The 21758-nt window shown below is 38.2% G+C and overlaps 1 protein-coding gene across 2 annotated transcripts in view; it reads left to right on the top strand.

Annotated features, from left to right (window-relative positions):
* Positions 1 to 21758, top strand: part of FOCAD (focadhesin) — a 294494-nt gene that overhangs the window by 232576 nt on the left and 40160 nt on the right. For both annotated transcript variants that reach the window (XM_007454953.1, XM_007454952.1), the window contains exons 27-34: positions 726 to 815; positions 6807 to 6954; positions 8829 to 8948; positions 10489 to 10611; positions 16805 to 16882; positions 17561 to 17632; positions 18923 to 19025; positions 20891 to 20971. In XM_007454953.1, the coding sequence (XP_007455015.1) occupies positions 726 to 815; positions 6807 to 6954; positions 8829 to 8948; positions 10489 to 10611; positions 16805 to 16882; positions 17561 to 17632; positions 18923 to 19025; positions 20891 to 20971 (815 nt within the window). The remainder of the gene's footprint in view (positions 1 to 725; positions 816 to 6806; positions 6955 to 8828; positions 8949 to 10488; positions 10612 to 16804; positions 16883 to 17560; positions 17633 to 18922; positions 19026 to 20890; positions 20972 to 21758) is intronic.

The following is a 21758-nucleotide window of genomic DNA, read 5'->3' as shown; positions in this document are numbered from 1 at the left end:
ATTCCTGGGGCTGCATTCCACTCAGCATGGTCTGAGGCAGCAGCAGGAGAGCTGACATGTAGGGACCCCTTGATAATAAAGTGTTGGTGATGAAGCCCACAACTCTGCCTGAAAAAACAGACATAGACCTACCTTTTATTTTACTCTAAAAGTCATAGTTCTCACCAAGACAATTACAAAAACCACATCAATTACTGTATAAAGGCAGAAAAATATAGGGCTGGGTTTTACCCCCATTTAAAAAAAAAAAAGAATAGAACTGAAAACTTCCATATTTGAGACATGAAATCAGAAGTTATAGTTTTTGCAAGAAAGATTTGGAATGATTATTGATAATATCAGCTTAATGGATTAGTAAATATTCTGAAGAAAATCACCTTAGCATTCCTAGAAATAATTTTTTGGAATTCTGAGCTTTGTTCTTATTTTTCAGTGATTTTAAAATTTGAATGAGCTGAGAAAATGCAAAAGTAGCAGTTTTAGGGTTTATTGGTTTGCAAGTGATTATAATGTACAGAAACCCAATTATTGAATAAATTCTCTGACTCAGTTTCTCTGTCTACAAAATATATGTGAATCATCAATATTGTTATTTGCTACTTTTATATATTTTTTAAAGAAATGCATTTTCAATAAAATATTGAGAGCAAAATATTACATAGTAAATATTTTGGACAGTTGAATGATTTTAAATAATTCATTTTTCCCTCTTGGTCTTTACCCAGTGATATATCTGGCCAACAGATGAACCTTCTTCTGATGAAGTCTTTGGATGCCCTGGAAAATTGCTGCTTTGACACTAGTCTTGAATACAAGTATGTTGATTCCATTCCTTCTCTGATACTCCGAGATTGGTTCTTTCTTTGCCATAAATTTTACATTCTATGGTGAAATATTTGTAGGACCCGGTCTTGAATTCCTTTGTGTAGAGATTTCAGTAATAATAAAAAAAATCTGTAATTAAAGCTCACTTGTTCTGAAACCCATGTTTCAGAAATAGGCGGTTTGTTTCCATACAAAGCAACAAATGTCATTTTGTGGCTGTCATTAAGTTACCCATACCTTAGATTCTGTCTTGTACTTTACCATATGAGGCATCTATCTGGGGACTTGTATGTATGACAACCTTTTTAAAATCTGTTGAAAATATTCTTTCAATTTGATTTGACGAAGAGAGTCTTTGACTCATGATTTGGATTTCCCTATGAAATCCAATGTCAGAGAAATCAAAATAGAAACAAGCAGAGGTTACACCAGAGGTTCTCAACCTCCTCAATATTAGTAGATCCCTTCTCCCCCCAAACTTCATGCTTTTAAAATATTTTGTCTGTTAAACTAAATATCTTAAGAGTTAATTTATTTTCTCATTCCAGTCATGAAAAACAACAAAAACAATAAAAAGGAATAATCAGAAAATACAATACAAAATGGTGTTAAACATACTCAGTTAGTGAGACATTGAATGTTTTAACTCATCCATGTGGCTTGTGTGGGAAAACATATTGTTTTATTAGGCCTTCTGAAATATTGACACCATTGAGAACCTGGATTGTACCTTTTTGGACTTCCCTATGTTTTAGAACTTGAGGTTTGGATCTTCTGGGGTTGAAGTTACTAGGAAACTCAACAGAGTATAAGCACTAACCTCCAATTTATTAACTCATTTACTTCATGCTATTATGGGCACTGTTCAAATATGAGTTAAATCAGTGTTTACCAAAAAAATCAGTGTTTAAATTTCTGGCCTTTAGGAACTTATGATCTAAAGTTACATTCATGGATGTAGCCTGTTATGTTCAGACTAACAAAAGCATAAATGGTAAAAGTACTGCAAGTATCATGTATTTCATCATGTGTAAATAAAGTCATATCTTCACTTAGTAGGTGGTAGTTATGAGATCTTTCACATGCAGGCTAAGGTTGGATAAGAATGCTTGAAACGCACTCACTTTATCACACTTTAAAGTTGAACACGTCAGAGATGAAATGACATGTCAAGAGTGTGGTTTTGAGTATGGGCAAAGAGAGTTCAGTGGCATGATTCAAGTCTCTTAAATTTAGAAAATGATTAATGGAAGGGATAGGGTCATTTATGTGTTCAGGGGGCTGGTGAAGAGTTGAGTTTTTTGAGCCTAATTCATGTGTTGGTGGTGCTGCCTTTTACAGCCAAGGAGTAAGGTAAGTTTCTGTCCTTTCCTCCCCGCTCTCCCCATCTTCCTTCTTTCTCCTGCCTTCCCACAAAGGTTTCCAACATAGCTGTAGCTCAGGGTATTAAGCTGGGGAGAAAATTGTGATTAACATGCTGCACACTTTCAGCCAGCTGGAACAATCAGGAGTGACTCTCACGTATCAGCTCCATGAGTTTGCAGGAAGGTTGTTTGAGTGAAGGGAGGGCCACGTGGATAACTGAATTATCCAAAGTATGGGCATTTATGCATTTACAACCTTCATATGTCTAAGCATATGTAACTTTAAAATTAACTTTTTATATTAACAAGGTTCTTGTTTCTTCATTCTTACCTCCTTTCTTCATTCTTACCTCCTTTCTTCATTCTTACCTCCTTTCTTCATTCTTACCTTCTTAATAAACATGTGTTTGGGAGAAGGAAAGGTGGGCCTCCATAGGGTATTGAGCCTGCAGATTCAAGTAGAATAGGGTCATCAGAAATTTCCTGTCCATTTAGTAAAATCTTGCTTGCCTTTCAGTGCCAATTAAAAGCCCAGGTCCTTCAAGAAACCCTCCCTCTATTCTCTCCAAACTGTGTTTTTCCTAGTTAATGAAGTTTAGTATTTTGTCATTTCTAATACTTTGTGGGTGTCCATGCTTAGGTAGTTCTCTCGTTGGTTTTGGGTTCCACTGATACTTACTGAGCAGCGCCATATTTTGCTAGGCCTTTTCACATCCGCTTCTCATGTAATTAAGCCCTGATTACAACCTAAATATTGATACTAAAGCAGGAGTCACCATCACTTCAGTTTACAGATGAAGAACATGAGTCTAAAACATGAGACTGGTTCAAGGTCACGCACTAAGTGGCAGAGCCAGGAGAGAAACCTAGGTAGTCTGACTTCAAAACCAGCTTGCTTTCTCTTTTTTAGCACAGCATGGAGAACACATTTCAGTAGAAAGAAAGCAGTTTGACACTTGACAGTGTGGTGTTGATTATTTTTTCTGACATGTGGATGTTGTCTATCATTGAAAGCAGAAGAGAAATTCTAACTAGGCCCAGACCTGGTTCATAGCATAAAGTATTCCCCCATCCAATGAACTTGCAGGAGTCCGGGGCAGTCCTCTCTCACCTGAAATATCGGAGGCGTTACCCAAAGGTAGTTAATAGATCTGGGAGCGTGCTACCTCGAGTGATAGAATTCACCCAGAGCAAATTTACCACGCTTCCTTGGTTTAATGGATGTGTCCCTGCTGAGAGAACCGAGCACCTGGTGTGGTGTTTGGGGTCCTATCACTTACATTTTGCTGCCATCTAGTGGTATGTTTTACACCATTTCAATCTTCACAGCCATAACTAGTCACGTTATCCATCAACAACCTGAGCATTGGTTAATTACTGTTGAGCTTTTACAAATATGATAACATTTGTATAGCACTTTGTAAAGGGCAAAGCACTATACAAATGTTAACTGTTATTAGAACTAATTATTAGATGGCCTAGTACTTAATCTGCAGAATAGCCTACAATAAACTAGGGAATTGAAGATTCATCTCTGGTTAATTTTAGAAAAATATATCATGTCCCAGTTGATATAGCAACACACATATCGGAATTATGAGCATAGCTTTTAAGACTCAGAATCTCCTTTGCCAGTGATATTTTAATACACTTGGATAAGAAATTCAAATAAGTAATGACATAATGGGGCATATCATCCTCTTTATCATTTGTTAGTATCCTTATAGGAGATTTATGTTAGCAATTCCCAAACCTCAATTTTATATCTAACACAATTTATTTCATCTGTTCAGGACACCAACACTTAAGTCCTTTTTGTTTTCAATGGACAGAAAGATGTGAAAGCTATCTCTGCCCAAGTTATTCTTGGTCTAGAGCTGGTAGAACAGTGAAGCTAGAATGAGGTAAATGTGTAGAAATGCTGAACTAAGCACCTAGAAGAATCTTTAAGACTTAGGACAAAAGATACACACATTAAAATGTAGATTTGGAAGTCAGAAGGAAACACCAGGAATGAAGCTTTAGGACTACCTTCTTGGTACATTGCTGGAACAAATTAGACAAAGTAGAAGGGAACGGTTCAGATGGTCAGTAGATGCACACTATCTAACGTATTTTTGTTGGCACCCATATGTACTTAGAAAAATATATCACAGCTAATAACCAAATGAATAGAATTGTTAGTGACTGTTAACCTTGCCCAAGAACAATTCTGCTGTGATATTTTTTAGGTAAATGTAAACTAGAAACTGGGATGTCTTTTTCTAGACCTTTGTGCCCATGTGCCTTGAGATGGTGAAAGAGGAGCTTCAGTCCAGGGGATAGAGATTTTTGTGTGCCCAGAATAGACAGAAAAGCAAGACCTGTCTATTATTTGAAAAAGATGAACCCCAGTAGTTAAGTGAGCTTTGAGAAGAATCTTTTTTCCTCATAAACCTGACACCTCTTTCTTAAATTAGTCTGGCAAAAAATAGAAATCGAGTTTTCTTGATTGAATCTTGGATGATATATTCAGTGAATTTTACCACTCATAAATTTTGCCTCCAACTGAACATGAAAATAAAGCCTTGGGTTTTTTTGGGGGGGGTTCCCCCCTATAAGTTTTCTCTCCACTTTAGATTCTCTTGAAACTAAAGAGAATTTGGTCAGTTCTTCAGCATTCAGTAAATGTTGGTTGAATGCCTCTCCCTGTCAAGCAGTGTTACTAGGTGCCACAAATACTGTAGTGAGGAAAAAACAGAAAAGGTACCTACCCTCATGGAGCTTGCAAGCTAGTGAAGGATGTGGTCAGTAATCAAATCAGCTCCCAGATAATCTTCATCGGAGTATATCATTAAAATTGTCTGAAGTAGATTAGTACAAGGTACTATGGGAAAATATTAAGGAGGTTCCCTGCTGGACCAGGGCAGGTATCCCTGAGGAAGTAACATTTGAAATCCTAAGCATAAATAGCAGTTACATAATTAAAGAGGGAGCAAAAGTTAAATTTTTAAAGTATTAAATGATATTTGTCTAACTATATCTTTGGTCTGATTTCATATGTATCAATATAGAAAGATGGCCAAAAAAAACCTTTCCTGTAGAGTCTAAATGAAAACAAAGACTTTAAATCCATTCTAATCAGCAGTAGCCTTTCCTCTTTCAGAAATGTGGTTTGTCTCAAAAGCACACAGTGTTCAGATGTTAGATGCTGATTTAACTCATTGAAATATGCATTATGCTAGTTGAGCTGGTTGTTAAGTTCATGTAAGCAGGAACAGCAGTTCTGCCTGACTTGGATTATTGCTGCAGTAGCTTCCTGACAAAGGATTTTCTAATGCCAGATTGTTGTGCAATAGAACCTAGGAAAACACACCTGAGACATGTTGCCTTCTCATAATCATTCCATCATGGCATCACACAGGGTGCCAGGAGGGGCCTGGGTTTGGCAGTTGGAACAGAAGGCTGGAAATCAAAAAACCCTGTCTTCTGTCCATGCTCTGCTGGAAACTCTCTGCATGACCTTGAGCAAATCCTGTAGCCTCTCCATCCTCTTGGGTATCTCTTATCGGATGTGGAAGCTCCGTTGGCGCAGAGGTGTCAGGGGAAGTAACTAACATGTTTAAGAAACTATGTGAAGGTCTTGATGCCAGCCAAAGCGATAGATGCTATATAAGAGCAAAATGACATAACATACGGGCATTGAAATATGTTATTGGAGAAATGCCCTGGAATGTCTTCTTAAGCAGTAGATATCAGGAAGAGAGGCAAGCCAAACCAGAGTGAGGATGATTTCTGAAAAAGTCAGCATTTCCTCAACTTGAAAAACAACAATGATGATAAAAACTTTTTCAAAAGAGTAAAAAATTACCCCCAAGCCACATTTATCTTATCACACTAACTAGAAGTTTTCTGGGAGAACAATTCTTTTCTTTAAATGGATATGTATTCTTTCAGGAGAACTGGGGCACAAAGCCCAAGATTCCAATTGAATTGTCACATGGGGTAACTTTTGACAAGCCTGTCATTTGTCCATTTTCTCTTCTGACCCAGTGGTACTCGGAGGGATCAGAGGAGAGAAGAGGACTAATGTCATTGTGCACAGACAAATACACAGTTTCTTCGAAACAGAAATTCCACTTGTTGAAGTTGACTAGGAAACATGAAGCACTTAGCAGTACCTCGTAATTATGCCTTTTGCCTCCCCCGTTATTAGTCAGATGGCCTCAGCTCATATCCTGAAATTTAGGCTTTTCTCTCCTTATGCAGTTAATCATAGTGCACTCAGCATGATTGGGGGGAGCAGTGAGTGGAGAGGGGACCACGGCATTTCTCTAAGTGCAGAGATAGAACTGGTTTGACTAATTTTTATGCCTCCTTCTCTTAAAGAGTTTGTCAAACTATTTCATGTATTTATTTGTTTTCTCCATTGGGTACATAGCACTGGCATGGGCCATGGACACATTTTGATTGGGGGGGGGGGGTTGGTCATGGAATACACCTGTACACCAAGCAGCAGAATTAGAATCCAGCCATCTTACCTTGGGTTGTAGAGCACTGGTAACTCCCATGATAAGTGAAGAGCAATGGCGTGGATTTCTTACGATTTTCACTCCTCATCTTTTTTTGGCATCCAAGCACGGGCTGTATACTGGGAGTTGGACTTGTCCTGTCCCTCATGAGCCACAGCAGCCGAACAGAGTCGCGAGTTCACGTGGCAGCCTCGCTTCGGAAGCTCTCCGTGTACCTAGATGACAGCGGGGGCCAGAGCAGAACCTTTCAGGAGGTAGGAGACCAACGTTCCAGTTTCCTTCCCTCTGCTGGCTTTTGTTTTCCTCTTGCTGCTTATTTTCTACTTCTCCTGTTTTGGTAACTCTGAAATTAAATCCGTCCTCAATTTCAGCTGGGCTAAGGAGAAAATATGAGTGGCAAACAACCTACATTAGATCATAGGTTTTCAAATAGTGCGGCTATTTAAATCAACTTAGACTTACTGTGGCATATAAGAGCCTTTAGTGAATACAAAAACCTAACTCAGTATCACTAGAAGGCAGTTTCTAAGAAGAGCTGCAATTTCTGGAGGAAGGTTAAATGGAGATTTTTTAGAATTAGGCTCCATCCAAGTATAACTTTAAGAAATGGCCAGGAATAAGCTTAAGAAACTGCGGATCCAAAAGGCATTTGATTTTTTTTAATGTCAGTAAGCACGAAAAATTATTGAGGAAATTCCCTTCACCACACTTAATGAAAAGATTTTTCTGTGATGGTGCAAAAATATGCAGAATTGGGATCCTGGGCTCTGGTCTGTGTGTTGAATGGGTCGAGCAGGACATCTGAGGCCTGTGTGTCTGTGAGCCCAGGTGAAGCCGTGCCACTGCAGGGCTCTTCTCTCTGGGAGGAGCCTGGGCCGACCTCTTGGCCTCACTAGATTCTCCCTCTCATTAGAGCAGATCCTATTTTCCCCCGGCCTGCCCACGAGCTATTGATGAGCACATAATGGCTGCTGTGTTTCCCCCGCTCAGCTCCTCTGCTTTCAGCAATAGGACTTGTTGAATCAGTGAATTTCTTTGGGGCACAGAGGGTTGCAGTTTTGTTCTAAGACATACACCACATTTCCATTTTTAAAGCAGTGCAGAGCACAGTTGGGAAGTACGTTTTTTTTTTTAAGCCGAAGGAGAAAATGTTACAACCACGGAGCAATTTGATTAATAAATGAAAGCAAGGTTTTTATAATTGATGCATCTGTCTGCCTTGATGGTTTGATTTAGAAGGCCTCGAGCAAGCAATTTCGGTTGTTCCTCCCCTCTGATTTTTATTATCCAATTTCAACCTTAGAAACTGCCTCTTTTTTTCATGCTGTTATCAATCAGTGTGAGGAGTTGAACATTTCTACTTTGTCTTAACAGCATCTTTGTGAGGAAGGGATTCATCATGAAAATGCAAGGTAGCAGGGAGGGATGAATAACCTTGATTTGGAAAAATGGAAGCTCAAATAGTTGGAGTGACTTGCTTAAAGTTACTTAGCCAGTCAGTGGTCAATTTGGGATATACACTCAAGTATTGTTTCTACTCCCAACATTAAAAAAAATTATAATTTGTTCATTTATTCATCTCTTTATTTATTCATTTGCTTATTAAAATCACACCAGTGCTCTGAAGTGAGTAGTAGTATCCCTATTTTACACAATTTATCCGACTCTAAAACCCACCTTCCTCGTCTGTCATGCTCCACGACTTCTACTAGGGAATCTTCATGTAGCAGCGTTTCACTGCTTTGAATTTCCTCTCCAGTTTGGCCTTGGATCAGAGCACATGGCCATTAGTAGTATCCACTGGTGATGAAAATCTGCTTCTACTGTTGAGGGAACTTGTTGATTTAGCGTCTAAAGACCCAGGTTTGAATCTCGCCTCTGTCACTTGCTAGCTATGTGTAATTGAGCCTCGAAGATTTTATCCAGAAAGTAGCCATAAGGACCCCCATCTCATAATATTGTTATGAAATATAAGTTAGGCAGCAAAACAATGCCCGGTCTATAGTGGGTATACTCGAATCCAATCCTTATGCCAGGGATAAGTTTGACAAAATATTTGTGTCAACTAAACCGTGTTCTTTTATTTCCCCTCATGAAAACATGTGTTTCTGCTGTCTTTTCTTCTCAGGTCCTTGCCTATACCCTCAGCTGTGTATGTACATCCGCATTCAGTGCCGGAATTGTTGAGGCTGTGGAGGCTGAAGATATTATGAATAAGCTTCGACTGTTAGTGGAGAACAACCAGCAGGTTGGAATTTCTGGTTATTTCTCAGTGGGTCTCAGGCTGCTGCTAAGTCTTAATTCTAATTTACTCTCAATTAGACTATAATGTGGTATGTTTTGTGCCCAGAACTGAGGAACTTCTAACTCTTGTCTTGTCCACAGCTATAGCCAGTATCCACAGACATCTTTTTCTCTCTTTATACCCTATAGACATTTTTTCTTTTTTGGTCTGAGTACAAAAGTCTTTACTGTCTCTCCAGCTATTGCTCTGTATTTATAAAATCTTAAAACACGTGGCTAGGGAATATAATAAGAGTTATGTAAGGCTAGAAACAAAAATTCGTAACGATAGGAATACATAGAGTAATCTGATAAAGTAAAGCCTCAGCAAGTTCAAGGCAGAGAAACTCTGCTCATGACTAAGTATATAAGAAAATTTAGATTCCTGCAATTTAAATGAAATACCCTTAAAATATTCCCTCTGAAATATTAGTCAGCCTTCAAAAGGAAGAAAATTCTGACATACACTATGACATGGATAACCTCAAGGACGTTATGCTAAGTGAATTAGGCCCATCACAAAAAGACAAACACTGTATGATTCTGTTTATATGAGGTATTTAGAGCAGTCAAAAGCATAGAGACAGAAAGTGGAATGGTGGTTGTCGGGGCTGAGGGAGGGGGAATGGGGAATTATTGTTTAATGGGTACAGAATTTCAGTTTTGCAAGGTGAAAAGAGTTCTAAAGATGGATGGGAGTGATGGTTGCACAGCATTATGAATGTACTTCATACCACTGAACTGTACACTTAAAAATGGTTAAGATGGTAAATTTTATGTTATGTGTATTTTACCATAATTTTTAAAAATTGAAACAAAAATGTTCCCTCTGATCACACAAGCTGTAGAATTTCCCTGTTTGTATTTTGTTTGCTCAGTTCTTTGTTTTTTAGATTTCTCCAAAGTCTTAATATTGGCCATAGTGGGTTACTGCAGGATTCAGTCCAGGTTTTAAGCCTGTGCTGTTTTGTATCGTTATTATTTTATGGTTGTATGCCTGCTCACTTACAGTCAGAATAGATTTTTGCATTGTGAATCAACTAAACTTCAATAAAAAATAAAATTAAATTAATGTAAAATTAGAAAAAAAAGAATAGATTTTGCAAACACCAAAATATAGAAGTTTGCATATGCTGTGCTCATTATATGATATTTTCTCCTCTTGTTTGGGGGTTGACTGAGCTTGGGTGATTTACCTTGGTGTTTTCACCCTAACCGCCTTCTTAGAATTTGGATTGTTTGACCCAAGTCAATCAGTAGTGCAGTATTCTTTTCCTAAAATAAAGCCACTTACTGAAGCCGAATTCCATACAATTAGACTGCAGTTTCTGTTGCAGACTGGTGTAGATTTAAAAAATCTGCAAATCTCTGATTTTCAGATGGAAACAGAATGTGTCTATAGGAAAGGAAGCCCTTAAATGTGCTTGTTTTGCTGTATATGAACATTCCTGATTTGTGCCATTCTTCTTTTTTTCTTACCTCTTCTTTTAATTTATTTTTAACAGACTTCAGGTTTTGCCCTGGCGTTAGGAAACATAGTTCATGGTTTGTCTGTGTGTGGACATGGAAAAGCTGAAGACTTGGGCAACAAACTGCTCCCTGCCTGGATCAGAATTGTTCTAACAGAGGTAGAAGGACCTCCTGCATGTTATTTTATATTTTTATAAAGGAAAAAGAGCTACTTTATTGGACCATTTATAGGTGCTGCCAAGATATATAGCTTAACCATAAAAGAATAGGCAATTTCAGATGAAAGACACATGTACTTTTTTTTTCCTTTTTAATTTAATTTTATTATTATTTTTTTATACAGCAGGTTCTTATTAGTTATCTATTTTATACATATTAGTGTATACATGTCCATCACAATCTCCCAATTCATCCCACCTCCACCACTACCACCCGCTTCGCCCCTTGGTGTCCATACATTTATTGTCTACATCTGTGTCTCTATTTTTGCCCTGCAAACCAGTTCATCTGTACCATTTTTCTATATTCCGCATATATGCATTAATATACAATATTTGTTTTTCTCTTTCTGACTTACTTCACTGTTTGACAGTCTCCATCCACATCAGTACAAATAACCCAATTTTGTTCCTTTCCATGGTTCAGTAATATTCCATTGTATATCTGTACCACATCTTCTTTATCTATTCGTCTGTCAGTTGGCATTTAGGTTGCTTCCATGACCTGGCTATTGTAAATAGTGCTGCAGTGAACATTGGGGTGCATGTATCTTTTTGAATTACGGTTTTCCCTGGGTATATGCCCAGTAGTGGAATTGCTGGGTCATATGGTAATTCTGTTTTCAGTTTTTTAAGGAACCTCCATATTGTTCTCCACAGTGGCTGTTATCAGTTTCCATTCCCACCAACAGTGCAAGAGGGTTCCCTTTTCTCCACATCCTCTCCAGCATTTGTTGTCTGTAGATTTTCTGATGATGCCCATTCTAACTGGTGTGAGGTGATACCTCATTGTAGTTTTGATTTGCATTTCTCTGATAATTAGAGATGTTGAGCAGCTTTTCATGTGCTTCTTGGCAATCTGTATATCTTCTTCGGAGAAATGTCCATTTAGGTCTTCTGCCCATTTTTGGATTGGGTTGTTTGTTTTTTTAATATTGAGCAGCATGAGCTGTTTATATATTTAGGAGATTAATACTTTGTATGTTGATTCGTTTGCAAATATTTTCTCTCATTCTGAGGGTTGTCTTTTTGTCTTGTTTATAGTTTCCTTTGCTGGACAAAAGCTTTTAAGTTTCATTAGGTCCCATTTGCTTATTTTTGTTTTTATTTCCATTACTCTAAGAGGTGGGTCAAAAAAGATCTTGCTGTGATTTTTGTCAAAGAGTGTTCTTCTTATGTTTTCCTCTGAGAGGTTTATAGTGTCCGGTCTTCCATTTAGGTCCTTAATCCATTTTGAGTTTATTTCTATGTACGGTGTTAGGGAATGTTCTAATTTCATTCTTTTACATGTACCTGTCCAGTTTTGCCAGCACCACTTACTGAAGAGACTGTCTTTTCTCCATTGTATATCCTTGCCTCCTTTGTCATAGATTAGTTGACCATAGGTGTGTGAGTTTAAATCTGGTCTTTCTATCCTGTTCCATTGATCTATATTTCTGTTTTTGTGCCAGTGCCATATTGTCTTGATTACTGTAGCTTTGTAGTATAGTCTGAAGTCACGGAGTCTGATTCCTCCAGCTCCATCTTTTTCCCTCAAGATTGCTTTGGCTATTCGGGGTCTTTTTTGTCTCCATACAAATTTTAAGATTTTTTGTTCTAGTTCTGTAAAAAGTGCCGTTGGTAATTTGATAGGGATTGCACTGAATCTGTAGATTACTTTGGGTAATATAGTCATTTTCACAATATTGATTCTTCCAATCAAAGAACATGGTGTAGCTCTCCATCTGTTTGTGTCATCTTTGATTTCTTTCATCAGTGTCTTATAGTTTTATGAATACAGGTCTTTTACCTCCTTAGGTAGGTTTATTGCTAGGTATTTTATTGTTTTTGTTGCAGTGGTGAATGGGATTGTTTCCTTAATTTCTCTTTCTGATCTTTCATTGTTAGTGTATAGGAATGCAAGAGATTTCTGTGTATTAATTTTGTATCCTGCAACTTTACCAAATTCATTGATTAGCTCTAGTTTTTTGGTGGCATCTTTAGGATTATCTGTGTATAGTATTATGTCATCTGAAAAGAGTGACAGTTTTACTTCTTCTTTTCCAATTTGTATTCCTTTTATTTCTTTTTCTTCTGATTGCTGTGGCTACGACTTGCAAAACATAAAAATAAATGGTTTTTATTCTTCCATTTGTTAATATGGTGTATCACATTGATTGATTTGCATATATTGAAGAATCCTTTCATCCTTGGGATAAATCCCACTTGATCATGGTGTATGATCCTTTTAATGTGCTGCTGGATTCCGTTTGCTAGTACTTTGTTGAGGATTTTTGCATCTATATTCATCAGTGATATTGGTCTGTAATTTTCTTTTTTTGTAATATCTTTGCCTGGTTTTGGTAACAGGGTGATGGTGGCCTTGTAGAGTGAGTTTAGTAGTGTTCCTTCCTCTGCAATTTTTTGGAAGCGTTTGAGAAGGATGGGTGTCAGGTCTTCTCTAAATGTTTGATAGAATTCACCTGTGAAGTCATCTGGTCCTGGACTTTTGTTTGTTGGAAGACTTTTAATCACAGTTTCAATTTCGTTCCTTGTGATTGGTCAGTTCATATTTTGTATTTCTTCCAGGTTCAGTCTTGGAAGGTTATACCTTTCTTAGAATTTGTCCATTTCTTCCAGGTTGTCCATTTTATTGGCATAGAGTTGCTTGTAGTAGTCTCTTATGGTGCTTGCTATTTCTGTGGTGTCCATTGTAACTTCTCCTTTTTCATTTCTGATTTTATTGATTTGAGTTCTCTCCCTCTTTTTCTTAATGGGTCTGGCTCAAGGTTTATCAATTTTGTTTATCTTCTCAAATAACCAGCTTTTAGTTTTATTGATCTTTGCTATTGTTTCCTTCATTTGTTTTTCAGTTATTTCTGATCTAATCTTCATGATTTCTTTCCTCTACTAACTTTGGGTTTTGTTTGTTCCTCTTTCTCTAGTTCCTTTAAGTGTAAGTTTAGACTGTTTGTTTGAGATGTTTCTTGAGGTAGGATTGTATAGCTATAAACTTCCCTCTTAGAACTGCTTTTGCTGCATCCCATAGGTTTTGGATTGTCGTGTTTTCGTTGTTATTTGTCTCTAGGTATTTTTGATTTCCTCTTTGATTTTTTCAATGATCTCTTGGTTATTTTGTAACGTATTGTTTAGCCTCCATGTATTTGTGTTTTTTATGTTTTTTTCCCTGTAATTTATTTCTAATCTCAGCATTTTGGTTGGAAAAGATGCTTGATATGATTTCACTTTTCTTAAATTTACTGAGGCTTGATTTGTGACCCAAGATGTGATCTCTCCTGGAGAATGTTCTGTGTTCACTTGAGAAGAAAGTGTAATCTGCTGTTTTTGGATGGAATGTCCTATAAATATCGATTAAATCTATATGGTCTGTTGTGATATTTAAAGCTTGTGTTTCCTTATTAATTTTCTGTCTGGGTGATCTGTCCATTGGTGTAAGTGAGGTGAGGTGTTAAAGTCCCCCTCTATTATTCTGTTACTGTCAATTTCTCCTTTTATGGCTGTTAGCATTTGCCTTATCTTTTGAGGTGGTCCTATGTTGGGTGCATATATATTTATAATTGTTATATCTTCTTCTTGGATCGATCCCTTGATCAGTATGTAGTGTCCTTCCTTGTCTCTTGCAACATTCTTTATTTTAAAGTCTATTTTATCTGATATAAGTATTGCCACTCCAGCTTTCTTTTGATTTCCATTTGCATGGAATATCTTTTTCCATCCCCTGACTTTCAGTCTGTATGTGCCCCTAGGCCTGAAGTGGGTCTCTTGTAGACAGCATACAGATGGGTCTTGTTTTTGTATCCATTCAGCAAGCCTGTGTCTTTTGGTTGGAGCATTTAATCCATTCACATTTAAGGTAATTGTCGATATGTATGTTCCTATTACCATTTTCTTAATTGTTTTGGGTCTGTCTTTGTAGGTCCTTTTTTCTCTCGTGTTTCCCAAGAAACACTGCTTAGAGAAGTTAGAGAAGTTCCTTTAGCATTTGTTGTAGAGCTGGTTTGGTGTTGCTGAATTCTCTTAGCTTTTGTTTGTCTGTAAAGCTTTTGATTTCTCTGTCGAATCTGAATGAGATCCTTGCTGGGTATAGTAATCTTGGTTGTAATTTCTTCCCTTTCATCACTTTAAATATATCGTGCCACTCCCTTCTGGCTTGTAGAGTTTCCGCTGAGAAATCAGCTGTTTACCTCATGGGGGTTCCCTTGTATGTTATTTGTCGTTTTTCCCTTGTCACTTTTAATAATTTTTCTTTTTCTTTAATTTTTGTCCATTTGATTACTATGTGTCTTGGCATGTTTCTCCTTGGGTTTATCCTGCCTGGGATTCTCTGCGCTTCCTGGACTTGGGTGTCTATTTCCTTTCCCATGTTAGGGAAGTTTTTGACTATAATCGCTTCAGATATTTTCTCGGGTTCTTTCTCTCTCTCTTCTCCTTCTGGGACCCCTGTAATGCAAATGTTGGTGCATTTAATGTTGGCTCAGACATCTCTTAGGCTGTCTTCATTTCTTTTCATTCTTTTTTCTTTATTCTGTTCCGCAGCAGTGAATTCCACCATTCTGTCTTCCGGGTCACTTATCCGTTCTTCTGCCTCAGTTATTCTGCTATTGATTCCTTCTAGTGTATTTTTCATTTCAGTTATTGTATTGTTCATCTCTGTTTGCTTGTTCTTTAATTCTTCTAGGTGTTTGTTCTTTAATTCTCCTAGGTCTTTGTTAAACATTTCTTGCATGTTCTCGATTTTTGCCTCCATTCTTTTTCTGAGGTCCTGGATCATCTTCACTATCATTATTCTGAATTCTTTTTCTGGAAGGTTACTGTTCTCCCCTTCATTTAGTTGTTTTTCTGGGGTTTTATCTTGTTCCTTCATCTGGTACATAGTCCTCTGCCTTTTTATTTTGTCTATCATTCTGTGAATGTGGTTTTCATTCCACAGGCTGCAGGATTGTAGTTCTTCTTGCTTCTGCTGTCTGCCCTCTGGTGGATGAGGCTATGTAAGAGCCTTGTGCAAGCTTCCTGATGGGAGGGACTGGTGGTGGGTAGAGCTGGGTGTTGCTCTGGTGGCAGAGCTCAGTAAAACTTAAATCCGCTTGTCTGCTGTTGGGTGGGGCTGAGTTCCCTCTCTGTTGGTTGTTTGGCCTGAGGTTACCCAGCGCTGGAGGCTACAGGCTCTTTGGTGGGGCTAATGGTGGACTCTGAAAGGGCTCATGCCAAGGAGTACTTCCCAGAACTTCTGCTGCCAGTGTCCTTGTCCCTATGGTGAGCCACAGCCACCCCCCGCCTCTGCAGGAGACTCTCCAGCACTAGCTGTTAGGTCTGGTTCAGTCTCCTATGGGGTCACTGCTCCTTCTCCCTGGGTCCTGATGCGCACACTACTTTGTGTGTGTCCTCCAAGAGTGGAGTCTCTGTTTCCCCGAGTCCTGTCGAAGTCCTGCAATGAAATCCCACTAGCCTTCAAAGTCTGATTCTCTGGGAATTCCTCCTCCCGTTGCCAGACCCCCAGGTTGGGAAGCCTGACGTGGGACTCAGAAACTTCACTCCAGTGGGTGGACTGCTGTGTTATAATTGTTCTCCAGTTTGTGAGTCACCCACCCAGCAGTTACAGGATCTGATTTTATTGTGATTGCGCCCCTTCTACCATCTCATTGCAGCTTCTGCTTTGTCTTTGGATGTGGGGTATCTTTTTTTGGTGAGTTCCAATATCTTCCTTCAATGATTGTTCAGCAGTTAGTTGTTATTTTGGTGTTCTCACAAGAGGGAGTGAGCGCACTTCCTTCTACTCCGCCATCTTGAACCAATCTCCCCCAAGACACATGTATTTTTAATGCCTTATAAATGATACATCTTGTTAACCATTATAGTGTTTTTTTTTAAACTGGCTCTTTTGTCAGTGTGTTAATTTTAAAACAACACTGTAGTTTTGAAAAATAAAAAATGACAAGAAACCACCTAGAATCTAACAACTTTAACCTGTTACTTTATTCAAGTCTGCTGCCGTTCTCAGTTCAGTGACACAGGTTGTGTTGACCCTACAAATTTAGTACCATTTTGGCCGGTTGTTTCTCTATGATATAATTTTTATCCACTTCAAACCCAAGGACTGTTTCCCTCTTGACATATTCTGATACTTTGTTTTCAGGGCACCTCCACAATGCTTTGTTTGGCAGCTCTTCATGGCATGGTGGCCTTGGTAGGCTCTGAAGGGGATGTAATGCAGGTAAAAAAAAAAAAGGGAGGGGCGGGGCGGGAAGAAACCTAAATGTGTACATAGTCACAGCAAGAAAAGAATACCCAATATCTCAGTATGCTAAGGAAAGAACAATATATGATCATGGTATTGTTTACACTGGGCTTTCTAGTGCCTTTATATATGGAAAATTGCTCTTGGTCAAGAATTCTTTCTATCGAGATATGTTCCTTATTTTATTTGGTTTGTAAGAATTAAACCTAGTCAACTTATATACTTTCTACAAAATTCTCTAAATGAGAAAAGTGATTGGAGCCTAAGAAATTTAAAAAGCCATTCATAAGAAACTCCGTTTTGCATCTGTGATGTTTAAGTTGATATCTATGTAATTATGCTTTCACTTTAAAATGGTTTGTGTAGTGGACATACGTATATGTAAATTTACAAGTAATTCTAAGGTGTTCCTTTGTTCATACAGTAAAGGTTTATTACGTGACTGCTACATGCCACACTGAACTGGTGCTAGGAAATCAGTGATTTCATAAAGCATGGGTCCTGCCTTCAAGGAGCTCACAGCTTTTGTTTTCGAAATATAAGGATATAATGATAAATTATTTCACAGCTTAGATGATGATAACTCATACACTGGGAATATCATTATTTACTTCTGGGGGCATGCGGGATGGGTATTTCTCCTTTTTCTTTCAGCTGAAGTCGGAAGCCATCCAGTCCTCTCATTTTCAAGGCAGACTTAATGAAGTCATTAGAACTTTAACTCAGGTGAGGAGGGGAATTTCAGACCCTTGAGTGGGAAAACAGATACTCCCCTTTGTGGTCTTTTTTCTTTTTCATGTTATAAACTGTTTTACTTAGACAATGGGAAAATCTCTGGTTATTCATGGTGAGTTCAAGGGTCATTAGAGAATGGCTTACGGCCCTGCATAATTTGCTGATCAACACACACCACCTCTGGAAAAAAAGAAAGCTGGCATTTTTGAGTTAAGTTGGTACTGGTTTCTCTTAAACATTAAAACCTGACCTTGCAAAGAATGTCAGGCCCTCCAGACAAGGAAAAGTGGAAGACAGTCAAAGGGCAGGGCATAAGCAGAATAGTCAAGAGGCACTAGTTCAGATATCACTGGTAAAGGTATTTGGGTAAATTATGGTCAGCATTCTCCTTGGCTAAAGAATAAACATGTCCATCTGCTGAGAAATGATTTTATATTTTCAGATTTTTATTTTTAAAAAATCATGATGTTCATTGAATAAACTTAAAAGCACAGGATGAAAGAAGCTGAAAAAATATCACTGATGTTCCTCCCAACCTGAAGCAGCTGATACTAATATTTGGTCATATTTCTTTTTAAGCATTCTTATTTTCTCTGCATAGTTGTATTCTCATCACATGTAGAACTTTGTATCCTAGGCTTTTCACTTAGCATACTTGTTTTCATTCTTGCAAAATATAGCTGGTTATAATACCACATAAAAGAAGTTTTAGGAATTCATGGTTTTAAAAGCAAACAAATTTCTGAACAGAAGAAACTCTTTTGCATGTATGAATATGAATATTCTCCAAAAAAAGTTCTACTGAAACATAAGTTGCTGTAACTTGGAAAAAAATCTATAAATGAAAACTATTATTTTAAAAATCTTATTATGAATGATAAAACAGTAATAGAGCATTATTCAAAGAAGAGAACAAAATAGTATCTCCTTCTACTTTTAAAGGTACTTTAGTTTTAAGCAACTATCACCTCTTTTTACTTTTTGGATTTTCTTTTCTCATTTTTTGAAAATTCCTTTAGACCAGTCTGTCTCAGTGAAAACTGAGACAGCCACTGGTACCTTCCATCATGATTGATAGATTCATTCATTCATTCAGCAACACTTGTTGATCACCTCTATGTCCCACATTTAATATACTAGACAGTTGATAGTACGTCTTGTATATCTCATTACCAGCCAAGCCACCACCTCATAAAAGATTAGTGACCTCCTGTGAGTGGCCTTCTATTGAATAGAATTTGGATCTTGCCCCATCATTGAGCTGTTACATTTCATTTATAGGTCATCAGTGTGTCTGGGGTGATTGGTCTTCAGTCAAATGCAATCTGGCTTCTAGGACATCTTCATCTGTCTACTCTGTCCTCAAATCAAAGTAGAACCTCGGGTAAGACTGGAGTCATAGAACACTGGAGCTGGAAGGAGGGATTGCTGACGTGGGGCAATGTGCTTTGTTAAGAGAGTTAATTTTCACAGCTACCCTAGCACAGTGGTGGATATTACTGACCCTCTTTTACATCAGAGGAAAATGGACTGTGGAGAGGTCTCCTGACTTGCCCAGGGTCACATAGCAGTAAATGGTAAACATGCGGTTTGAACTAAGATCTGTCGGCCGCCAAAGCCCATGCTCTTTCCACTCTTTCTCTCTGCCTTCCTTGGAGATTGGTTTAGACATTGAGTCTAACCCCATATTTTACAAATGGAGAACCCGAGGCTCAGAAAGATTACATGACTTAGGTGCAAGCTTAATGAGAAATCCAGAAACTAGGAATCAGACCCTTGAAGCTTGGAACAGAGTTCTTTTTATTTTACTAGATGTAATCATAGTTTGTATAATATTCATATTTCATTAAAAAACTCTTCATATATGGCTGGAGTTCTTCTGGCCTCTGGTTTTGAGAAAATAATTGGGTAAGTACTTTTAAAGATGTATATCTCCTCGGCCTTGGAATTAAAATCCTACGTCTTAATGTAACAAGGCTTTTTCTATTTCCAGCTTTTTAATAAAAGCAATAAAAATATTTGCAATTCCCACATGCTTAACTTATGTGTGTACTTGGCGATCTTCTGGGGAAGACATCACTGTAATGCACTGGGACCTATAGCTACTCCTTGCTCTTTATAGAATTTTGACCACTGGCTCTCTTGGACTCATGCCAGGGAGGTTTAGGTGCCAAAGATTCCTCATTAAAACGTAGTTTCACATATCCCCTGACAGGTAGTCTACAGACAGCATTACCATGGGCTACTATAATTACTGTCTCCCTCATTTTCAATCACTCCTCAGCTATAGAAATAGGACATGGTTCCACAGCATTCCCAACATAATGAACTTTAGACAACTAGAAGCTGTCATATTAAAACTGGAAAAGGAAAAAAAAGTAGTCATATTAGAAACCCTTGGTATTGCTAGTTTTGAAGGGCAGTGCTCTCACAAGGTCCTGGTAAAATAGCATGTGTATGTCAGGCTTTTGCTTTTTCACATAGGCTTTTAATTGTTATACTGTGGAGTACACCATCTGGCCCACATATACTGAAGGCAGGTCGTAGTGAGTCATCTTACACCCAGGTTCTTTGGAGCAACATGATTGTGTGTCTGGAAAAGTTGAGCCATCTATCCCAGTAAAAACCATTTCATGAAACAATTATGTGGAACTGGGAGGAAAAGAATCTGGGAAACTCCCAGGACTCAACAAGCATAAATGTCACTCCTTCACTGTTCCAGGTCAGCAGGCACATCTGGTTATTTGCACGCGTTGGTCACATAGAGGTAGGCCCCTGCCTTATGAAGTAAGAGACTGGCTGATATTAATGCTGATTGATGTATTTCCATAGTTCATATATCTGACTCACGGTGCCCTGAAATAGCCCAGAGAATGGTGGTCTCATCCTAGAAGCCCAGTAGACTCCTTGCTGACACAGAAGAGGTCACTGGATTGCGGCTCATTGATGTGCCAAAGTGGAAAAGGGTTTTTTTAAACCACTTCAGTACAATTTTTGTCCTCTGTGGTTTTTCAGCCTCCTCTAGATTTACCACCATTTTAGATTTGCCTGCATAGCCTAAGTGATGACTTCAAGGCCAGTCACTTAACCTAATAGAATTAGTTGCAACCACAGAGTATTGTTCTGAGATTAATGGCATAAACACTTCTGCTTTGTCTCTAGGTTGATATGGCAGCATGAGATCATTATCTTTCCTTCATTAGTCCCACCAGGTTCATTGGTTAAATTGATCATTTTCTGTCTCCACAGTTCCTACTGACTATAGCTATTTGCCTGAAAGCAGTTTTATTAGAGCAGCCATTGGCTTCTTCATTACAGGAGGAAAAAAAGGCAAGTGAGCACGTTTCTTGAACTGTATCATACTGTCTACATGTCAAGTTTGTGTGCCCTTAGCTTGCTTCTGTAGAATTAAACGATACAAGTCTGAAGGGGTGAATAATTTCTCCTGCCAGATCATCTTTGCAGTAGAGATGACTAGGAGGCCAACTACACTAAGTGGTACATAAACATACACACTGTGTATACTGTTGGAACTACCATATCTGATCTTGCAGGACATGTGAATATCTTAATCTTCCTTTTGGCCATTTCGAAAGTATAAGTGCACATTACTTTTCTTGTCAATTTCAAGTGAGTGTGACCTAAAAAGAGAAAACACACATGGGTGCAGTTTGTATTCCAGGATCAGACTTGGAGGTAAGTCTTCTCCCTGAACCTTGTGTGATCACTTTGTGTTGTTGGAATCACTGGCTCTAGTTCTTAATTTTAGTTTATGTTCCTTTTCTCTGCACCAGTTGTCCCTTTGTGATTCTTTGTTGCTGCCACACACAACCTAAAGACAGAGATTGAGTGCCTTTTGTTTTTAACTGGAGTCAAAATAATGACACATAAACTATTAAATAAATGCTCTTTAATGATACACACCTACCATTTCGTGCTATGAGGAAAAAATGGATCCGAAATGAGCATGTCATGGCTCAGGAACCAGTTTTATGTAATATTCTTTCACTGGTGTGTGCTAGTTTCATTCTTCGTTGGGTTGGCTGTGTCAGTCTGGGCAAAATCAGTGCCTGTATTACAACAAGACCATCCCAGTTTTAGGGGGAAAAAAGTTTTT

Source organism: Lipotes vexillifer, unplaced genomic scaffold (assembly GCF_000442215.2).
Source record: "Lipotes vexillifer unplaced genomic scaffold, Lipotes_vexillifer_v1.1 scaffold317, whole genome shotgun sequence".
In the NCBI taxonomy this organism is placed as follows: Eukaryota; Metazoa; Chordata; class Mammalia; order Artiodactyla; family Lipotidae; genus Lipotes; species Lipotes vexillifer.
This window is presented reverse-complemented; position numbering and strand designations above follow the sequence as displayed.